The sequence below is a fragment of the Acipenser ruthenus genome, chromosome 31 (genome assembly GCF_902713425.1).
Source record: "Acipenser ruthenus chromosome 31, fAciRut3.2 maternal haplotype, whole genome shotgun sequence".
In the NCBI taxonomy this organism is placed as follows: domain Eukaryota; kingdom Metazoa; phylum Chordata; class Actinopteri; order Acipenseriformes; family Acipenseridae; genus Acipenser; species Acipenser ruthenus.
The window spans coordinates 12540908-12562261 of NC_081219.1; the positions used below are offsets into that span (position 1 = coordinate 12540908).

A 21354-nucleotide genomic window follows, 5' to 3' on the forward strand; every position below is an offset into this window, starting at 1 on the left:
AGCTGGAAAAGTGTCAATTTAATAAAAAAAAGTGTAATCACTTCCAATGACCACTAGAGGGCACCACAAGTAACTCAACCCAAGACAGCAATGGCTTCAGCCGATTGGGCTAAAATAAACTATAGAGGTAACCTACGGGTTTTAAGGGCCAGTCAGGAGTATCTCTGGTAAATGTTAACCAGATATACTGTCTGCAAAGTGCTTGCAGAATACATGGAAGAATGTGGGAGACACCCCTAGATAGCGGTTGATTTAGTCACTCTGTATGCCTCCAGGATAAACCAGAGCTGTTTTTTGTTCTGGGATAACCCCTAACAATCCTGTGGTTTACCTTGGCAGTGTAACGGTGGAGTAACTGACCTCTAAGTGAGTGGTTTTACACCTGATGCAAACACCTACCCACCCCCAAACTGCAACGCAACGCGCTGCGCTATTAAAAACCAAATCGTGGGCACAAGTATATCAAATACGGGTGCATTTTTTGTTTTGGAATTAAAACTACCTCGTGCCATTTGCATAACAGATACCCTTGTTATCTTAAACTGTATCACTTTTTTTTAAGGTTATTTATTATTCCGAGTATAGTATTTTATTATGGTATTTTTTTAATCGTTGAGAAGGCGGTTATCGAGAGATCATTGGTTGCGTTCCCTGTCAATCATTGCAACCACGCCCACCCACGAGTGAGTGTGACGAACCGTTTCCTGTTCCAGAAACCGAGAAACTGTCCTTCATTTACCGGCGTCTCTTTTTTTAATCTTGCATCAGCTGGAGAGGCGAGCGCCAAGTCAAATATATATACAGGGCTAATTCTTGTGAAATTCACAGCAATCCCGGAGATACGGAGTTTGGAATTGCGAGAAAGGGACACCCGAAAGCAATCTGAATCGGACTTTAGCTTTTCAGAAAGACAGATTGCACAGGGCAAGCGAATCCGGGTGGGCTAGCTGAGCGGGAGAGACCGAACAAGGGCGACGTAGACTCCAGCCAAATGAGTACAGAGGCACGGGATCTGCATAGCAAGAGGAGCTGCAAAACCGTGCACGATTAGATTATCTTGTATTTGTATTTAATATCTTGAATAATCGTCAAAACCATCTTTAAACAGACACTGCGTTATTTTCTTAATATTTTTTTAAAACTCAAAGGAAACTGTTTTAATTTTGGTTGCGTTTTGGTGGATCGTTAAAAACACATATATTTACATTTAGCGGATACCGATTATGCAGAAGGAGAGATCGATCATTTCCCCCTTGCTAAGCGGAGTGTTCTGCCAATGCGGTTCGGACCCGGGCGGCGGAGGCGGCACCGCTGTCTCAGAACCTCACCAACACTGCAGCGACGCACACGCCAGTTCGGCAGAGTTCGGGTCCGGTTCCTGCGGCGGGGCGCTGTGTGGTGCTGGTACCGAACAGGAACACCGTCTCAAGGTTCTGTTTCAAGTGCTGGACGTCAACAAAGACGGGGGTATCTGTGTCAACGACTTGACCATCGGGCTGAAGAAGCTGGGAGTTCACCGGACTGAGAACGAACTGAGGGTAAGCTGCTAGTGAAGTCTGCGTTTTATTATAATCAAAATCCATTACAAATTCATACCGGCCAACGCTGTACTCGAACACATATAGAGTTAATATAAGCAACATGGCTTATTCTTAAATCGGTGTCGGTAAGATACATTGATGCCTTATTATGTATCCCATATGTTTAAAATCCTCAACTTTATTATTGAAAGCGTGACCCCAACAGAAACTGAAGTCCGGTAACAGCAGGAATGCCCATCCGGTAAATCCGCCTGAGTGACGTCACTGTGCTTCAATGCGTCAGTCAGTAATTCACATTGTTATGTACCTGCCTTTTTCGTTTCGTACCTGTGATCAAACCGTGCTTTTAACTAGCAGCTGGGAAACAGTCTGTCCAGGGAGGGGGGAGGGGGAGGGGGGAGGGGGGAGGTCCGCAGGCCCTCTGAATGGAAGTTCACAGGACGAGCAGAGGTCTGTGGAAAGTTTTCAGATCCCAGAGGCTAACAGCGTCTCCTCCTAAACCTGACCCGAGATGAACCTGAGATACAGTCAGATTAGGAATGCAGTTTTCCTTGGTGGGGTTTAAAACCGTGGGGGGCATTTTGTGCACATGGCCTTCTCTGAGAGACCCAGCTGCCTGTAGCAGTTTGTGGGGTTTACATTTTACTTGAGTGAAACAGCAGCTGGATAAAGGTCTCTTTCCATTGTGTGAGTGGGACAGGCCTGTTTGTGCAGACAAAAGGGTAGTGCGATAGAGCCAGCATTGAGAGCACCAGGCTTCATTATCATTATGGGATGGATGTGTGTGAAAAGCACCAGCATTCAGGGATGGGAACAAGACTCCTATTGCAGAGCATAGCGAAACCAGGTGTGGATGAAACTGCTGTGCGATGGGAGTTATTCCCATCCCTGTGTGTGGCTCCTATTTCTTCCCTATTTATTTTTTGATTTCTTTGTAAATGATCATTGATCTTATTTTCTTAAGATCTCTTGGTAGGTTATCATTGTTTTCAGTCAGTGTAAAATAATTAAATATGGGTCAATATTAGTTTGGTATTTGGTCACATGCTGTTCTGTTAAACACGCACTCACGCACACACACACACAAATCAAAGCATTTGTATTGCAAATTCCGATCTACCGTCAGTAGGCGCTACTGCGGTTCCCACGGAAACGGTTTGCATGTATCTTAAGCTGATTGCAAAGCAGGCTGGCGACAGAGGAACGTGCACTCGTTTTTCAGAACGTTTGTGTCGTTTTCTTTTGCATTTAATGATGTTGCATGACGGGGGTGATGCGTTACTGGAGCTTTGGTTTGGAATGAGAGAATCACGAGAGGGCAGGAAGGGATCAATCTAATACACCCCTCAGGAAGAAGCTATCAAACAAATGCCAAATTCAACAGCGCTTCCCTCCAAATGATTGGATTGCTGCCAAGCTGTTTGTCTCTCGTTCGGCTTGCCCTGTTTCCTTCTGCTCGTGCCTGCGTTCCAATCCCTCTGTCTGCAGTTGACGTGGCAGTAGCACATGTTTGCTGCTGCACAGGATTCCCAGTCTAGACTCAAGAACAGTCCGCTTCCTGGCAAGCAGAGCGTCAGATGGTGCTAGCATTGGCAAGGGGCACTTCCCTTTATATTACTTCACTCCTTTCAGTCCTGGCTCCTCTCTCAAGCAGAGACTGCCAGCTGTGCTGGAGTGTGCATTGGATTTGCATGGATTCTGATGGGAAACAGCAGTATGGTCAGATTCCACAAGCCTGCATTTTCATTAAAGACGTTAGCAGCTGTGTTTTGGGTTTACTGTCGGGCAGTCCTGGTGGTTATCATTGTGGATTCAGACCTCTGTCTGGATTGCTCTTTGGCTCCTGGCTACAGCGAGCATAGTGTTCCGCCACCAGGTGGGGCTGTGCGTTATGTCAAATTACCAATACAACCAAAGAGAAACAAAACCACTTTAAATCCATTTTTTTGCATATAAAACGATCTCCTGTATCCGGGGTGTCAAATCCCGGTCCTGAAAGGCTGTTCCACTCCATGTTTAACAGGTAACATCATTAACTACTTCAGGACCTGGGATGGAGGTTTAATTGGTTCAAACAATTTAGAACAAGGTTAAAACAAAGACCAGGAGTGGAAGGGCCACCCCTGCTGTGTATTCTTCTGTAATCGGTCGGGTGTAGTAACGTGGTAGCTACAGTGCCCACCCATATGCTCCCGTGATGAGGCAGAGTAAAACGCGACCCCTTTTTCCTTTGGGGAAGATCAGTGCTAAACTGGTTAGCCTGATCAGAGCCCTGGGAAAGCTTCAGTAGAGCTGTGATTTTAAAGGTCTGTTTGTTTGTGAGCTGGTGATTTAACATCAGCATGATTCATGCTGTAATCCCCAGGGCTGTCCTGTCTGACACGGAACACACTGTGCAGTACACAGACACAGGACTCCACCAATCACAGGAGAGCTGTTCGATGCATCATTCATGGAACTGAAACCACATTCTACTGTATAATTAGAGCTGTGTTTTTGTCCCCACTGTAATTTCATGGTCTAAAAATAGGTATTTCAATATATTTCATGATTGAACATGTTTTCTAATACATGTGAATTGATCAAACAAAATAAAAACAGAAATTAATGTAAAAATAAGACACTACATATTACACAGCAGTGGGTAAGTTTCCTGTAAATCGTGAAATCTGTGATAGCGTGACACAAATCCAGCCTTGTGGATCGGACGTCAACGTCGTGTTGCCTGAAAAGAGATGTTTTCAAAAGGGACATGCCTGCGTCCTCTCGTTCAGTGAACTGGTCAGCTATGCTGTGGAATCCAGAGAGATCTGCCTGCTGATTCACCTCCAAACCTTTCACAACTGTCTGCCCAGCACAGTTCCACCGCCCCATGAAAACCCTGAAGCAATGCAGAGTTTGAAGCCATTGTTGATCATGGAAACATCCATGGCTGTTGCTGAAGCAAGCTGTCACCTGCTGCTGTAGTTCAGGGCCAGGCAAATCCTGAACGAACCTTTCCTGCTGTTCTCAGAGGTCAAGCTACTCCTGCAACTGTTTAAAAGCTGAAAACAAGTACAAGGTTCTAAGTAAGCGAGTTATTAGTTCAGCACACAGGGGGACCCCAGGACCAGGGTTGGGAAGTGCTGGTATAGACTCTGCAAACCCAAGCAGTTGTTTCACTTGCAATGGTAAATGAACCCAATCAACACCTGTGACTGCCCCCCGGTGGAGAGCTTATCCCAATAATGGGTACCCGCAGCACTGCAGTCATTGTAGTAGGGGGGCAGGCATAACTGAAACTGAGGGGGGGTGGAGATTGGACTGGATTGTGAGGGGCTTGCAATTCTAGTAGGGAATTTGAAGTTTAATTGACACGTCTGGATTTCCTTCCATGTCTACCTCCTGCTCAAAGTGACTTGAATTGTGTTGCTGTAGTAAAGATTGATGCCTGCGGGTCCCGTCTCTCCCCGCATTGCTGTGGCCTTGTCCAGTTTCGTTTGCTGGGTTTGCTGCTGTGCTGTCGACCGGAAACCCCAAATCCACCCTCGTTAAAACCCTGAAAGCACTCTGTTCAAGAAAGCCATTCCAGAGCTGTGTGTGTGTTCATTCCTTTATTGACTTGCTAATGCACCCTCCCCTTTTTGTGCAGAGCACTCTGGGGGATTGGTAGTAGACAAACGCCCCCATGTGACGGACTCCAGCAGCCATGCGGTCCAGGCAGTACAGCCCTGTTGTCTGGCTAGTCTAGTCTCGGCAGTGCGCCACCTTGTGGCTAAAGAGGCTAAGCATGCCTGTGTAGAATGTGACCCTTCAAATTCGAAATCCTGTTTCATTCTTTGAAAAGTATCTGCCCGGGTTTCCTCTTTCCTACATGCCATGTGATTCTGGGATCGTTCTGCATCATTAAAAAATTAAAAAGATTCCAAATCTATGACTGCAGTACCTGGAGTCCCCCCCCCCCCCCCCCCCACACAAGGGGGCGCTCGTTGCTGTCTTTACAGCCTCATTTCTTTTTTCTTTCTTTCTCAGTGATACGGCTTGGAAAGTGACTGTTTTGTATTTCTGGTGTTCTTTATAAATGGGAGGAGACAGCAACCCTAAATGACTGGAGTTGGTTGGAGGAGTGACGCAGGCAGCAATGCTGATGCTGTACAGCAGTGACTCTGCAGGGTTTAACCGTTTCTTTCTTTCATGTTCTGCCTAGTTCGCTATGCGGTAACACATTGTGTAAGTGCTGTCATTTATTCAGCTTTTTATCTTGTAAACGTGACGTTTACCCACTCCTGTCTGGACTAGATCAGCCAACGTTTGAGGCTGGGAGCACTGCTGGGGAATATTGAAACAGAAGGGCAACTGAAAAGCCACTGCTTCACAACGCACAGCATCCACCCCCCTCAGGGGAGACTGATGTGCGTTGCCACGGCGATGCATCCAGCCTAATGGAATAGCAGAGAGAGAGAGAGAGAGAGAGAGAGAGAGAGACCCCTTTGGTGATAAGAAATCACCCAGCCAGCACTTTCTAATTGGCTGGCCCTCACTAATGGACCTGTTAGTGTGGGCCTTTGCCATTGGCTGGGCCACAGCTGCAGTGAGGATGCAGTTTGATGTGCACTGCTTGCTTCCAGACGCTTTTTTTGCTGCAATATTTCTTCTCCTGACTGGGCCAGGGCTCGCTGGGAACTCTCAGATCTCAAAGTGAATGCGTCTGAAAGAAACTGCGCAGGGAGAGAGAAAGAGGCAAAACCCGTAGCGAGATTCACACGAGCTGGTTACCTGGTGAGAGAAGGCTGCAGGTTGTATACATGTAATACTTGAAAAGTTTATCTAACTTGGTGTGAGATAATGCCTATTGTTTTGGCTGCCTATTAAATAATATTGCAGCAGTATTAAGTTTGCTTTGCTCTGGCGTAGGTAGGTAGGTATTGATATAAGGCTGACGGGCTTTGATCTTGCTTTAAGTAAAGGTCCTGTCTGTGTTCAGTGATGTGGTTTGAAAGCTAGACATCGGATAAGGTACTTTTTTTGTTTCAGGGAGACGATTGCCAGCTCTAAAGCAGAAATCATTCACTTGGAGAATTTTTGTTTTTTAGCATTGCTGCCCTGCGTTGGTAATTAACAGTATTCCCTCCCCTTCCTCGCTCTGTGTTGCGTCCACGTTCCTCAGTGCCTGCCTCGAGGAGGGATGCTGCAGGCTGTGTGGGGGTTCCTCTCCCCGTGGATTTCGAGGGCTCCTCCCGCTGCGTCGTGCCAGGCTTCAGGTGGGGTTGAGCAGGATGCAGAGAAAGCAGCTGCTTCTCCCAGAGCCGGAGCGGCGGAATCGACAGCTAAGCCAGCCGGGGACAGCCCTGCGGGAGAGAAGAAACAAACCATACTGATAATGGTGGTGCCCACGGAGCTTCTGAAACAGGTACGACCGCCACAGACCTGGGCTCGGATCCACTTGAACCTGGGCTCACCCGCCTTCGTGTAATTACTCCATATACTGTAACTCATCGATTTACACTTCAATTACGCCTTTGTCATTCGCTTGTTATTCACGTTTGGTTTCCACCATGTGTCAGTACCTGTGATATTTTATTGCTTGGTTATTTAGAATAAATAATGAACGTGTTAGTATGCGTAGTGGTTTACGTTGCTTTTTAGTGCAATGGTAATTTAGAATTGTAATTAGTGCAGCATACTTGTAACTATCATTGGAATCGGAATTCCGGTAAGTAATGCTTCTGTAATTGTAATTACTTGACCCCCGGGTCTGACCAGCACTGCAGATCCGCTCGCTCTCTCGGTTTAAAGATGCTGTGCCCAATGCCACTTCAAATCCCCACGTGTGGCTGGAGGTGATCAGCCTCTATACCTTGAGAAGCCACAGCTGGATTTTTGAGCATTTCACAGACAGGATCGCCCTGAATTGCATCAGCCACCTATCTGGCCAGCCCAGGATTACCCTTAAAGAGGCGTGCTTGATGTAATCCAGGTGGCTTGCTGTAAAATGCTCTACAAATCCCAGCAGGGTCTAGGGTGATGAAATCAAGCTCCAGGTCTGAGCCAAGCATCAACTGTAAATGATCCAGGACAAAGTTTTATAAAGTATTGCATAACCACAGTGAAACCAGTCCTGAAGGACGCCGAACAGTTTTATCCGCTTAAAACCGGCGACTTCAAGTGCGTTCGTCATTCACTTGCATTTTGAAGGGGAGTTACTGGCTGGTAAAACAAGTTATTTTGACTTTACAGTAAACTTTTAGTTTTCTGTATGATCTTTTCTGTTGACCAGAAACAAATCCAATCTCCAATGCATTGAGAGGTGTGGAGCTCTAGTGCAGGGCTGGTAGTTCCACTCCTGGTCTTTGTTCCAACCCTGTTCTGAATTGGTTAACTAAACCAGTTAAACCTCCATCCAGACCCTGAATTAGTTCTCTCGTGTTGCTTGTTAAACCTGGAGTGGAATGGCTGTGAAGGACCGTGATTGAACACCGCCGCTCAGTACAGTAGATGGTCAGTTGATCTGGCTGAGAGGATGGCTATGGTTGCGTGTGTGTGTGTGTGTGTGTGTGTGTGTGTGTGTGTGCGTGCGTTGTCTCAGGTGCTCCTGTGATAAGACGGATCGCTGGTTATTCTTGTACAGAGACACCAACGCACACGCTCTGTTTTTCCAACGCCTGCTGTTGCACAATTTTGCATCGGTGGTCCATAAAACCTGGTAAACAAAACCTGTTTTTTCAGTGGAGGATCAAAACAAAGAGCTGTGTCCCAGAATGGAAGTTGACCTTGGACTGGTGCTTTGTCATGAAGTTCAGATGGTACACATGTTGGTGTTTTTCTGCTGTTTAATCTTTACCTCGGTGCAGATGTCTGGAGGAGTGCTATCGGGTCCTGTTTGTTTTGTCCTTCCCTCGATTGGTACGTCTGTGCTATGGGGTCATGAACAAATGGGGGGGGGGGAAACACACTTTCTGATAAATAACACAGTCCTAGGACGGCAGACTAGAGCGTCATCTATTTGGACTCTATTCAACAGGTTTTGTTCAGGGTTGTTTTTCGAGTTGGTTTTTGATTAATTAAATCAAGATGAAACATTTTCAGCTGTGTTTTATTTTTTGAAGAGGGTTTATTTATTATTATTATTATTATTATTTATTTCTTAGCAGACGCCCTTATCCAGGGCGACTTACAATTGTTACAAGATATCACATTATACATTATTTCACATTATACAGTTATCACATTATTTTTACATACAATTGCCCATTTATACAGTTGGGTTTTTACTGGAGCAATCTAGGTAAAGTACCTTGCTCAAGGGTACAACAGCAGTGTCCCCCACTGGGGATTGAACCCACAACCCTCCGGTCAAGAGTCCAAAGCCCTAACCACTACTCCACACTGCTGCCTTTGGCATCAAATGAAAGCAGTGGAACAATCACAGCGATGTAATTCATGTCTGAAATATCAATTCCAGTTGGGTGCTTCGCTCCAGGATCCCCAGTCACGCTGTTCAGGAATGTGCCTGGTGATCTGAGCCAGGGCATCCGCTGCGGCTCCCACAGCATCCCTCTGGAAGCTGCAGCTTGTGACTCCCTCGAAATAACATCCGAACTGGAGTCTGAGCTGCAAGCGAAGCCCGCGAGGCGTCCTGGCTGCCTGCTTTGCCCTACCCTGCGGATCCCTCCTCAGCATCGGGCTACAAGACTCTCCAGAGCTGTGTTAAACAAGTTCAACTTCAGTGCAGGTTCAGTTTCGTGATGGTGATTTTTCAGCTCTCCCACGTATTTTCAGTGATTCAGTGCAACTCCCTGGTTGCATGTTTCATGTATTTAGCAGTGGGTGGAACTTCCTATAAGTTCCCAGGTATTGGAATTTATCAGAGAAATCTTTAAGATAAATAAGACTCCTGTTGCATAGCGGTTTGATCCATTCCTGTTTTTAGTAGGAGTTTAATAAGACACACCTGAACTGGTTACCTATACGCTCTGTGGCTAATCAAGCTCGTGTTGAAACGTGGAACGGGTGAATCTGCTATGCAATAGGAGTCTTATTTCCGTCCCTGAATACCACCTAAATAAAGACAACGCCATCTGAATTAAAAAAAAAAACGACTGCTAATACTGGTTTTGTTTGTTGTATCATTTCAAAGATGAGAAACAATATTGGTTCCTCCATTAAACCCGTCTGCAATACTATTATCGCTGTAATATGAGCTCTTCCCTGGACAGCCGCCAATTTCAACCACAAAGGGTTAAAACAGAGACCACGTGTGCCTTCCACATTACGTAAGAGGAGATGTCTGTAGTGATGTCAAGAAAAAAGGAGTGTATTGGGTTTTAACCAATGAAAAGGCAGCATTAGGGTGACGCATTCGGGGCGGGGCCAATAGAACCAAAGAACACATGTGTCAGAAGGCATTTGCCGGCATTTAAGATCAAGCGGCGCTGAGAAGGGCGAGAGAAGGCATCCGTTCTCTCTCTTTTTTTAATATATGTATTATCTATTTATTTATATTTAAGAGCGTCGAATATTATTTTGAAATGCTGTGCCTGTGCCTTTACGTGCCCCTCCCGAACGCGGCTCAAACGGAGTTTGAATACTTTGAATCGGAAAGACTTCCTTCCGAGCTCAAGTCGTTTTTCACCAGGCTGAGTGTGTTCGCTCCTTCCGAGGAACTGACTGCCTATCGAAAGTGGAGACGGGTAAGAAGCTCGATGTTTGGTGTGTGCGTTTTTCTCGTGGAGTGAGTGGGATTTGTCCAATATGTAGGTGGTGCGCGATCTCTGCTTGTAAATACTGGTATTCTTTCCAAGAAACGGGAAGAGGATGTGGAAATTAAAAAAACAGATTCCCCCATTGAGAGAGCTGTCCTTTTAATGTATCTACCGATACAGATAACTGGTGTGTATTCATCTCAAACGGTGCTCTTTATGTCTGTTACATTTTAAAACCTGGGCTGGGTGGCAACGTTCGTTACTTATGTAAGTCTCTATAGAAAAGCTATTTTAAACGGCTGATCTCTGACATTGATTGGCTCGTTATCTGATGTAATACAACGGAAGGAATGAGCAGTTTTAACCTCTGGCAAGAGCAATATTTATTTAACCAAACAATTTAAATCTATTTAAGGTGTATAACTGAATTGTTCTTTCGTATCTGTAATTATCTGCTAAATTAATTCCAGCGTTAAATCCCAAACGGCTGTTTTGTGCAGTGTGTGGCTGGACTTGGGATCAATCTTCACACTCTTAATCTTCAAGTTCATTGCCGGCTCATGTAGACAATCCTCCCAGTGTGTCAAATGATACCCTTTGACAACTGCTTGCATTGTAACACAGTTTTTTCCAAAAAAAAAAAAATTGTGGCAAAACTAGAGAACGTTTCTAATTCTTACAAAATTTGCAACAGATGGGCAATAAAAACTACTTTGTTCTGAAAGGTATTTGATATTCCGCTATGTAGAACGCTGACACACTTGAAGGCCTGCCTCTGACGTGTTGGTCTGCGCAGTCTGGTTTGGTCATATAAATTAGTTTGTAGTAAAATCATTGTGTTTTATGAACTGTCTATGGCATGCTTCCCAATGGGTATTTGCAGGGCTTTGTGAGTCCTCTATACAGGGATGGGAATATGGGAGGGACAGTGTAACGCACTCTGCTCATGTGATGCAGGGACAGTGTAACGCACTCTGCTCATGTGATGCAGGTACAGTGTAACGCACTCTGCTCATGTGATGCAGGTACAGTGTAACGCACTCTGCTCATGTGATGCAAGGACAGTGTAACGCATTCTGCTCATGTGATGCAGGTACAGTGTAACGCACTCTGCTCATGTGATGCAGGTACAGTGTAACGCACTGCTCATGTGATGCAGGTACAGTGTAACGCACTCTGCACATGTGATGCAGGTACAGTGTGATGCACTCTGCTCATGTGATGCAAGGACAGTGTAATGCACTCTGCTCATGTGATGCAGGTACAGTGTAACGCACTCTGCTCATGTGATGCAGGTACAGTGTGACGCACTCTCCTCATGCTATCGTCTCTGGTTACTGCCTGAACTCTGATATTTATCCTCCTCCTGATTGCCTGCTGTGCTGCTCAAAGTTCAGCCACATGCAAATATTTCTCAGGTAGTGAGTCATACTCCGCTGGTTAAAAAAATAAAATAAAAGTGATCATCTCAAATGAGGTTCAGGGATGGCAATAAGACTCCCATTGCATCGCAGTTTGATCCATTCCTGGTTTTACTATGAGTTGAATCAGACACACCTGAGCTTGTTACCTATACACTGGGGCTAATCAAGCTCATAGTAAAACCTGGAATGGGTGAAACTGCTCTGCAATAGGAGTCTTATTCCCATCCCTGTGACAGAGTTTGCTGTTGCTCTCTGTGCGCCCCGCTGTGTTCATTCGTGCAACGTGGACATAGATCCTAAGGCGGTCACGTGCTGTGGAGCTGTGTTTAATGGTGTGGAAGTCGTATTCTACACATTATCTCCTCGTCTGTGATTTGCACTTTGTCCTGAGGTGAGGTGCATTCACTTGTGAGCCCTCCATGCCTGCACCCGGGCGAGCGTGGAGATGCAGGATTCAGCTTGCTGGTTCTGGTTCACAGGGGTTGCAAAAGCAACTGAAACCTGTCGGACGTCCTACACAAGGAAACTACTTGAGGTTGTGCAGGGTTAGAGATTAACTGAGAGACGATTTATGTTATTGATGGAAATTGAATTGTGCGAGCCTGCTTGTTCATGTCAAAGATGTTTTGTTTTAGCAGCACAGCTAACGTATTTTATTTTTGTTGTTCCAGAAAATCTTGAAGGCTGGCGACAAGGATCTGGACGGCCAGCTGGACTTCGATGAGTTTGTTCACTACCTCCGAGACCACGAGAAGAAGCTGAGACTGGTCTTCAAGAGTCTGGACAAGAAGAACGACGGTGAGGAGCAAATATATTTATATATGAAATCCTATTGTGGGGGTCGTTGGGGACCTTTTTAATAGCTGTGTGTTTTGTTGTCCATAGACAGCTTTATTTCTCATATTCAATACTCCACTTTTTTGTTTTTGTTCCCAGGTCATATCGACTCTCAGGAGATCATGCAGTCCCTGCGAGACCTCGGAGTCAACATCTCCGAGCAGCAGGCAGAAAAAATCCTGAAGAGGTAGGTTAAGAGCTGTGGTGTGCTGGTCTACCGAATGTCACGTTTAGGGGAGTGTCCTTCTGTATTGTCTTCATGGTGTGGTCCCTCTCTGTCTCTCTCTCTTTACTGGCCAGATTGAACTGCAGTAAAACCCCAGAGTAATGTGGGGTTTATTAAATATGAGGTTGAACAAGAAATGCATCCCTTTTCAGAAATGAATGAGTAATGGGTCAAATTCTCAGTTCGACTCGTGCAATAAAAATGAGAGCTCTCTACCAGCATTCTCTTCATGCACCTGATTAGAGTTTCCCCCCCAGAATTAACCTTCCTGAGGCACTTCTATAGCTAGGTGTAGAGACGAGACTCCCATTGCAAAGCACTTGGAGCTGTTCCAGGTTTTGCACTGAGCTTAAGTTGCACCCACGCCTGTGTTCTGTGCAGTATGTGTGATTCACATGCGATTGCTGTGCAGTGGGAGTCTCGCAGGTCAGTAGCAGTGCCTCTGCTTGTGTTGAGTAATGGCTTGTCTCTGTCGGTCTATGCTTCTCCGACGCCTCTTCCTCTCGTTTCTCTCACCTGTCTCAGAATAAGGAAGGGTCAAGTCTGGTCCCCTGTTACTTAGTAAGTAAGTCTTTGTGCTTGTCCATTTCAAACTCCACTGTCCGTGAAACCCTTGCATTATTTATTTTTATTTTTATTTATTTATTTATTTATTAGTTTTTGTCATCCATCTCCCCAGATCGTCAATGCCAAACTGTTTGCTCTTGCATGTGATTACTCTGTAACAATCCGTCCTGGTTCCTGATTTCTAATTAGTTTTTGTTTCTCTTCCACAGCATGGATAAAAATGGTACAATGACAATAGACTGGAACGAATGGAGAGATTACCATCTTTTGCACCCGGCTGACAACATTCCTGAGATCATCCTGTACTGGAAACACTCCACAGTAAGTACAGGGAGCGAATACCTGAGGCTGTGAACTGCAGGCAATACCTCCTCAAAGCTCTGTGCATAGACCTAGTGCTGGAGACAAATACTCATACACCATCCGCTAAAATGTAGGTGTCTGGCATGTGAGAGGAGCCTACTTAATCCAAACAGAGCTGGCATGAGAAAAAAAAAAAGGGTTGGGTTTTAAAAATAGATGTCCCAGGAATCTCCCTACAGTACATCGTGAACCTGGACGTGGGTCAGTGTGTGGGGTTGTCGGGGGCAGGGGTGGTGCTATGTATAGGATACAGTTATCCATCACTGCTGACCTGAATCTCTGTACTGTCACCTGACCCAGCGTTTAATGTCAGGGAACATTGAGGCATAAATCATTCAACCCGATGTGCTGTCGTTTTCAGAGCTGCTGTCTAATTTTAAACCCGCGTGGTCGTAAACATCCCTTTTAATAATCACACGGTTAAGCTATTGCTTGTGATGCTTTCCGATCTAAAAGAGAAGCCTGAAGGGTGTCGTGTGCAGACGGATCTCATCTGGAATGATCTGGTTTTTATATACAGTACGGAACGCAGTGACCTGTTTTCATACTTGCATAATCTGCAGTGTGTGCGTGTGCGTGCGTGTGCGTGTGTGTGTGTGCTTGCACTTTATCCTTTCGATCGAAGTTCGTTGCATATGGAATAAGGGGTCGGGGTGTAATAATTACCTTGTATTAACCAGCCCTGTGTTTGACAAGCAAGCCCCTTGCCAGGCACGTTTCCACATGTAGTTCGTCACGAATCGAGGACACCGTTTGGATTTCTCAAGCCCTGTAAATACCACAGTTGGCACATCCGATAAAAATCGATTTTAGGGGTTAACTCGGCAAGTCAAATAAATGAATCCATCGCCCCCCCCAGCTCAACTAAAAAGCTGCAAACACCCAGACTCTAATCATTTGTATTATTTTATTCTACATGTTTAAATCCAGAATGTACAACCTTGGATTTCATTTGGTTGAATAAAAAAAAAATAATAATAATCTGCTGCCTCCAGTGCAGAAAGACAATCCCACTGCAGGACCTGTAGTTCTGGAAGCTGGCTCTAGTCCAGACTGCAGAAGGACACACTGTCTCTCTCCAGCACTTCCATAAAGGCACAGTTTTACAATGGCATGGAATGATGATGCAATGTTCAATTAATGTTGCATTGCAAAACAAATGCATACCAGTCATTTTTTTACATATCATGAGGTTGCATTTAGCATTTGTTATATTCTAATCGTATAAGAATTCGACTACAGTACATTTTTGGTACTTTTAGTGCTTAAATTAACAACTTTTTAAAAGTGCTTAAATTAACAACTTTTACAATCTCGTTCTGGAGAACTTGCCCGGAGCTGTAAATGTGAATTTAATGGAGATTAAGAGATTTGTTGCACAATGGTGCGTTAGTCCTTGAACAGTTACCTAACTCATACTCTGGTACTGTAAATATCTGACCTACTTGCAAAGAAATCGCTGCCAGATACTAGATATAATATTGTGACCTAGTCAGAGATTCATTTGGGACTCCCATTGCATAGCAGTCTGAGCCAATCCAGGTTTTCCCACGAGCCTCAATAGAAAGCTACCTGTATAAAAACGTGTGGGTGGTGTAGCTCAGCTTTTCTGTATTGTATTAACAGACGAAGCATGGAAAGAGTTTCTAATGCGCTCCGTTCTTTGTCCAGATATTTGACGTCGGTGAAAGCCTGACGGTGCCCGATGAGTTCACCGCGGAGGAGAAGCAGACCGGGATGTGGTGGCGACACTTAGTGGCGGGAGGGGGTGCAGGCGCAGTGTCCCGGACCTGCACGGCCCCTCTCGACAGACTCAAAGTGCTAATGCAGGTATGTTCGGCCTCTTGAAAATAGCCGTGTTGTGGGACCGTGGTAGAAAGGCATGCTTTAACAAGGGGCCTCTGTATTCAAAACTTGAAATTCTCTACTGTACGTCAGTGTTTTTTTTTTTTTATATATAGTTTTTTTGTATTCCAACAACGTTTTGACTAGTTTCATAGCCAGCACTCTGAACTATCCCTGGTGTGTAAAGAGTGTTCCATTTAGCTTTGCATTCACGTAATAGAACATTGCCCTGCTGCTGGACTTGCATATCCCAGTGTTGCAATGCCTGTTTCCCCAACGGCTGTAAACGGTTCCAGTTGATCGAGCCTCTCTGGTCACGGAGTTCAGCACGGCCAGCCTTGGCCAATCACAGCGTGGGGGAAGGGGTACTCCTGTCACCCAGATCCTGTGCATGCGTCCGATTGGCTCGTTGCAGAGTGGGTGTGCGCAGGGTGTTTCAGCAACGAGAGTGTTGTGTGCTCATCGGGAGCGGTGCCAGACTGACGTCCGCACTGTTAGTCAAAATATTCTGGCAGCAGTAGGGTACGCAAAGTGGGCCAACAAAGTTTAAAAACAGTTTAGCCTTTGTCCTACACAGACAGTGGACCGGTTGACCTCATTGATTCATCACCTTTTTAGGCAATTTTACTTCCAAAAAATAAAAATGTTTGAATCATGAAATTGTGCGTGTAATTCAATAGTTGTATTCATTTTTTTTCTTATTATTTTTAGGTGCACGGTTCCAGGAGCAGCAACATGTGCATAGTGGGTGGATTCACGCAGATGATCCACGAGGGAGGAGTCCGGTCTCTGTGGCGAGGGAACGGCATTAACGTCGTGAAAATCGCGCCGGAGACGGCGATCAAGTTCATGGCCTACGAGCAGGTACAGAACAGAAGACCGTCCCTGCTTTTGTCTTTTTAAGGCAGTTCCATTCACAGTTTCGCAAACGCTTCATGGTTTTTAAAAGCATGCAAGTCATCGAACGACCAGGTCTCATTTTTCTTGTTCATCTGCAGATAAAGCGCTTGATTGGCACTGATCAGGAGACCCTGGGAATCCTGGAGCGGTTCGTCGCTGGGTCGCTAGCTGGTGCGATTGCTCAAAGCAGCATCTACCCCATGGAGGTAAGAAGACCTTTCTAAGATTACAGCGTCTGCTGTCTAATCCCTGCAAGCAAACGAGGAGGGATCAGTACATTGAAATTAAGCTGTGGTGCAAACTTTGAAAGCTAGAGGGCTTTCATCTCTGTTCTTGAAGATTTAACTAAAATTGGAAGGAAATGCTTTTTTCAGTCGTGCTAACCCTTGACTGACTTTGTACTTGACTGTGGCGGACTTTCTTCACTGCTGTGCTTTGTAAAAACTTAGTATTCATGAATATTCGTGGCTTTTAAAATAGTCTGAGCCGCCTTCTTCTAAGCTGTAGCTTTTGAAGTGAACAGACAGCGCAGTTTGACAGTGCTTGGCTTCGTTGTTATTCCGCAGGTGCTGAAGACCAGACTGGCTCTGAGGAAGACCGGGCAGTACTCTGGAATCGCAGACTGTGCAAAGAGGATTTTCCAGAAGGAGGGCTTCCGGGCGTTCTACAAGGGATACGTTCCCAACATACTGGGGATCATTCCATACGCTGGCATCGACCTGGCGGTGTACGAGGTTGGTAGAAAACCCAACGCCCATTTTATTGATCTGCTGTTTTAAATGTGTAATATTAAATTGATTTTTAGTTTTCCGTTCCAGGGCTTGATAATAACCTCTTTTCCCCCTTGATTTTCTTCAGACATTGAAGAATTCCTGGTTGCAGAATTACGCCACAGACAGCGTGAATCCCGGGATGTTTGTGCTCCTGGCTTGCGGGACAGCTTCCAGCACCTGTGGACAGCTGGCCAGTTACCCCCTTGCGCTGGTGAGGACGAGAATGCAGGCACAAGGTAAACATCCAGAGGGGCTACTCCTGGCTATTCAAACACATGGCATGCAGAGTGAAGTTTCATTTCACTAGTTTCTCAGGGGTAATGCATTTGGAATAGCCTTTAATTAAAGCACCTTGCTGCTTAGCCCAAGCAACATCCTCCGTATGGAGGAATTTGTTTAAATACTGCTTTTGTAAATTTGCTAGCGATACTAAAGCAAGCTTATTTTTTGTAGCGACGCTTGAGGGAGCTCCTCAGATGTCCATGTCGGGGCTCTTCAGACAGATTGTGAGGACGGAGGGGGTTGCTGGACTGTACCGAGGCTTGGCCCCCAACTTCATGAAGGTCATCCCGTCGGTCAGCATCAGTTACGTGGTGTACGAGAATCTGAAGATGACCCTGGGGGTTCAGTCTCGGTGACGAGGAGAGACTGAAATGTGACGACACGGGGACTGAAGAATCTCGGGCAATGGGACTCCGGGCTGCATGGTCATCTCATTCTGTGAATGCCAGAAAACACTAGGAAAATGCTACTGAACTGTAGCAACAATCTTTCAGTGCGAGACGCAAGAACCTGGGGGAAGCTGCTGTGTACACTTTGATTTACTCGGAAGTGGTGCTAAAAGGGGCAAAAGATGCAGCCAAAATGCAGGCGCAGATTCAAAAACTAAAGTTGTGCTAGTCTGAAAACGAACATCAATAGAAAACAAATTAAATAACGAGCAGGGACCAAAAAGATGTCCACTTTTGACCCACTTCCAGATTGCTGCTGCAGAAACACTGATACATATTCAAAAAGCTAGAAATCTGCTTTCATTGAGAACAAAATGCGAAGTGTGTGTGTTATCAGAAACTCCCCTCCCCTTGGCAACTTGTTACACCTCTATCGAGCAGGAGGCATGATGGGATACTGGAGGTTTCTGCCTACCTGCACGGCTTCATACTCCCCATACTTGTGTGCTTTTTTATTTATTTTTTTAGTGTTTTGTATTTCTTTTTTTAATTGTGCACTACTTGTTTTTAGTGTTTTCCTGTTATGATCACAAGGGGCTTGTTATTTTGTGTTCCAGCTCTAACACCGTTCAGTCCAGTCACTGCTGGTGAGGTTTACATGTTTCGCGGTTTTTTTTGTTTTGTTTGTTTGCTTCTTAAACAAGCTAATCTTTCCTCTAATGGAACCAAAACTATATACTACTTGAAGAGGAAAAAGCTTAAAACTTGCACACGTTATTTTTGTATTTTTTACTTTCTTTTAAAGCTGTGCAGGTAGGAAGCGAGTGTCTTACACACTGAGCTGTCTTAATGAAGAACGAATCAGAGTTGTTGTTTTAAAGTGTCATTTATTTTTATATGTCTCATACAGTGCTAACCAGATATATTTATTTCGAGAGAAAACATTGTACGTTCTATAAGTTTTGCATGTTATATATATATATTTAAATACATGTTCAGTGCTCCTTTTCGAATCAGTTGCTTTTGTTTCTGAATCGGGTGACTGGAATGATGAGATCTGCTTCTCTTTTGTGTAATTGTCTGGCAAAGAGATTATAGACGCAGCATTCAGAAACTGGAGGCAGTCGAGGAAGGGTTTCACGCTGTCATATTTATTTAAAGAACTGAAATGGTCTTATGTGTACAGATTCATTTTTTTTTTTGTTTAACATTGAGTGTGAAAGGTAGAATGAGGCTTGAGTGTGTTTTTTTTTTTAAATGTATGTTTTATGTGTGACCAAACTGTGTTTGTGTAATGTGTGTGTGTGTGTGTGTGTGTATCTAATTAACCATATGCCCTTGAAAAAAGAAAGGCTTAAGCTGAGAGAACACACTTCAGGAACAGAGGCTTGAAACCTGGTTCCAGGAGACTCGGAGATCTAGTGTGAGAGAATTTTGCTGTATTATTATTAGTTTATTTAGCAGACGCCTTTATCCAAGGCGACTGTGTGAACTATGCATCAGCTGCAGAGTCACTTACACCTATGTCTCACCCGAAAGATGGAGCACAAGGAGGTCAAGTGACTTGCTCAGGGTCACACAGTGAGTCAGTGAGTGAGCTGGGATTTGAACCGGGGCCCTCCTGGTTACAAGCCCTTTTCTTTAACCACCAGACCACACAGCCTCCCCTGGTGTGTCGTGCACTGGCCTGAATCCTAGTCTCCTGAAATCAAGTAACAAGCCACAAAGTGGCTTTGTGTTTGTGCCGCTTCTCATGGAAACAGCCTTACTGTGTGTGCTGTGGAGAGCGTGTTAACGTCGCCTGCCGGCTGGGTTCTGTGTGACGCAGTATTTGGATGTGAACTCATGTTAAGGAAGGGGTCAGAAGTAAGAGGCGACAGGAATGATGGGGATGCGTTTGGATGTATGAATGCAGAAACTGGGACTCCTGTTAATTGAAAGAAAATTGCACTTATTAAAAAAGGTCTTGTTTTCAACGCTGCGTTTGAACGGTAGGTAGTTCCTATCTCGTTGTTTTGTTTTGTGTTCGGTCTGTTAACTTGCAGTATAAAACGTTCAGAATCCAACTGTTACAATACACACTAAAACAAAGACTGTTCTGACTTTGTGCATATTCTTGAAGGAATTTTTTTTTTTTTTTTTCATGTGGTTTTAGAGATGTCTGTAGCGTTCAGTTCTAAACGCTGGTTCAGTTGCAGGACATTTATTCATCATGTGATACGAACAAGGACTGCCTCGGTTCAGAGCGTGTAACAGCGCTGGGAGTCCTGCCCTGTCCTCTCATCTGTATGTAGCTACACCTATGCAGTGGTAAAATGATGAGCAATAAAAATGATTGAGCATTAGAATGAAGAGTGTTTATTTTTCATTAAGGTTAGAGTTATCTTGTCCATAGATGTAATCTCTCTCTCTCTCTCTCTCTCTCTCTCTCTCTCTCTCTCTCTCTCTCTCTCTCTTTCTCTCTCAACATAAACTATCACAAATGTCAGCCCGACTTAGAAATTGTAGTGCAACTGGAGCCAAGATCAATGCAGCAATGTGTTTAGCGTTTAAGAAAAAGTAAAAAAAAATAATAATTCTAAACTTGTCATGCTATAGAATAAGAATTTAATGAATGTAATACAAACATGTTTGTTGAAATTGGGAACAGCTTTCGAAATAAAGTTTTCTCTGAATCTCAACTGTTTTGTTTTCTTTTTACTAAAACAGTATCGTTAGTAGAAAAACGTTTTTCAACACCTGATAGTTTGTCGGCTAACGTTTGCACACTATACCTGATGTAGGTGTCTGAGTTTGTTTTGCTAACGGTAAAGAGAGTCAGGTTGTTCTCTATACCTGATGTAGGTGTCTGAGTTTGTTTTGCTAACAGGGTAAAGAGAGTCAGGTTGTTCTCTATACCTGATGTAGGTGTCTGAGTTTGTTTTGCTAACAGGGTAAAGAGAGTCAGGTTGTTCTCTATACCTGATGTAGGTGTCTGAGTTTGTTTTGCTAACGGTAAAGAGAGTCAGGTTGTTCACTATACCTGATGTAGGTGTCTGAGTTTGTTTTGCTAACGGTAAAGAGAGTCAGGTTGTTCACTATACCTGATGTAGGTGTCTGAGTTTGTTTTGCTAACAGGGTAAAGAGAGTCAGGTTGTTCTCTATACCTGATGTAGGTGTCTGAGTTTGTTTTGCTAACGGTAAAGAGAGCCAGGTTGTTCTCTATACCTGATGTAGGTGTCTGAGTTTGTTTTGCTAACAGGGTAAAGAGAGTCAGGTTGTTCTCTATACCTGATGTAGGTGTCTGAGTTTGTTTTGCTAACAGGGTAAAGAGAGTCAGGTTGTTCACTATACCTGATGTAGGTGTCTGAGTTTGTTTTGCTAACAGGGTAAAGAGAGTCAGGTTGTTCTCTGCCTGTTTGCTCACAAGTGGAAAGAAGTCCTGGATAAAAACTGATGTAGAGCCAAGTGAAAATGGTTCAATAGGGGGATTCAACTTTAAATGAGAACCAAACTGTATTGTGAGCATTGTGTGGCAAATCTCAGG

At 44.6% G+C, this 21354-nt stretch overlaps 1 protein-coding gene across 3 annotated transcripts; it reads left to right on the forward strand.

Moving 5' to 3' along the window:
• The first annotated feature begins 642 nt into the window (after window positions 1-642).
• LOC117397027 (calcium-binding mitochondrial carrier protein SCaMC-2-B) lies at window positions 643-20509 on the forward strand. Of its 3 annotated transcripts, XM_059005448.1 has the most exons (11): window positions 6136-6299; window positions 6688-6930; window positions 12318-12444; window positions 12583-12670; window positions 13486-13597; window positions 15311-15469; window positions 16196-16348; window positions 16483-16590; window positions 16951-17118; window positions 17243-17393; window positions 17611-20509. In XM_059005448.1, the coding sequence occupies exons 2-11, from the start codon at window positions 6706-6708 to the stop codon at window positions 17793-17795; spliced, it is 1476 nt and encodes a 491-aa protein (XP_058861431.1). In that variant the 5' UTR covers window positions 6136-6299; window positions 6688-6705; the 3' UTR covers window positions 17796-20509. The 3 variants fall into 3 exon arrangements, with proteins under 3 accessions (XP_058861429.1, XP_058861431.1, XP_058861430.1); XM_059005446.1 differs by lacking the exons at window positions 6136-6299; window positions 6688-6930 and adding an exon at window positions 643-1538; XM_059005447.1 differs by lacking the exons at window positions 6136-6299; window positions 6688-6930 and adding an exon at window positions 9913-10210.
• The last annotated feature ends 845 nt before the right edge of the window (window positions 20510-21354 follow it).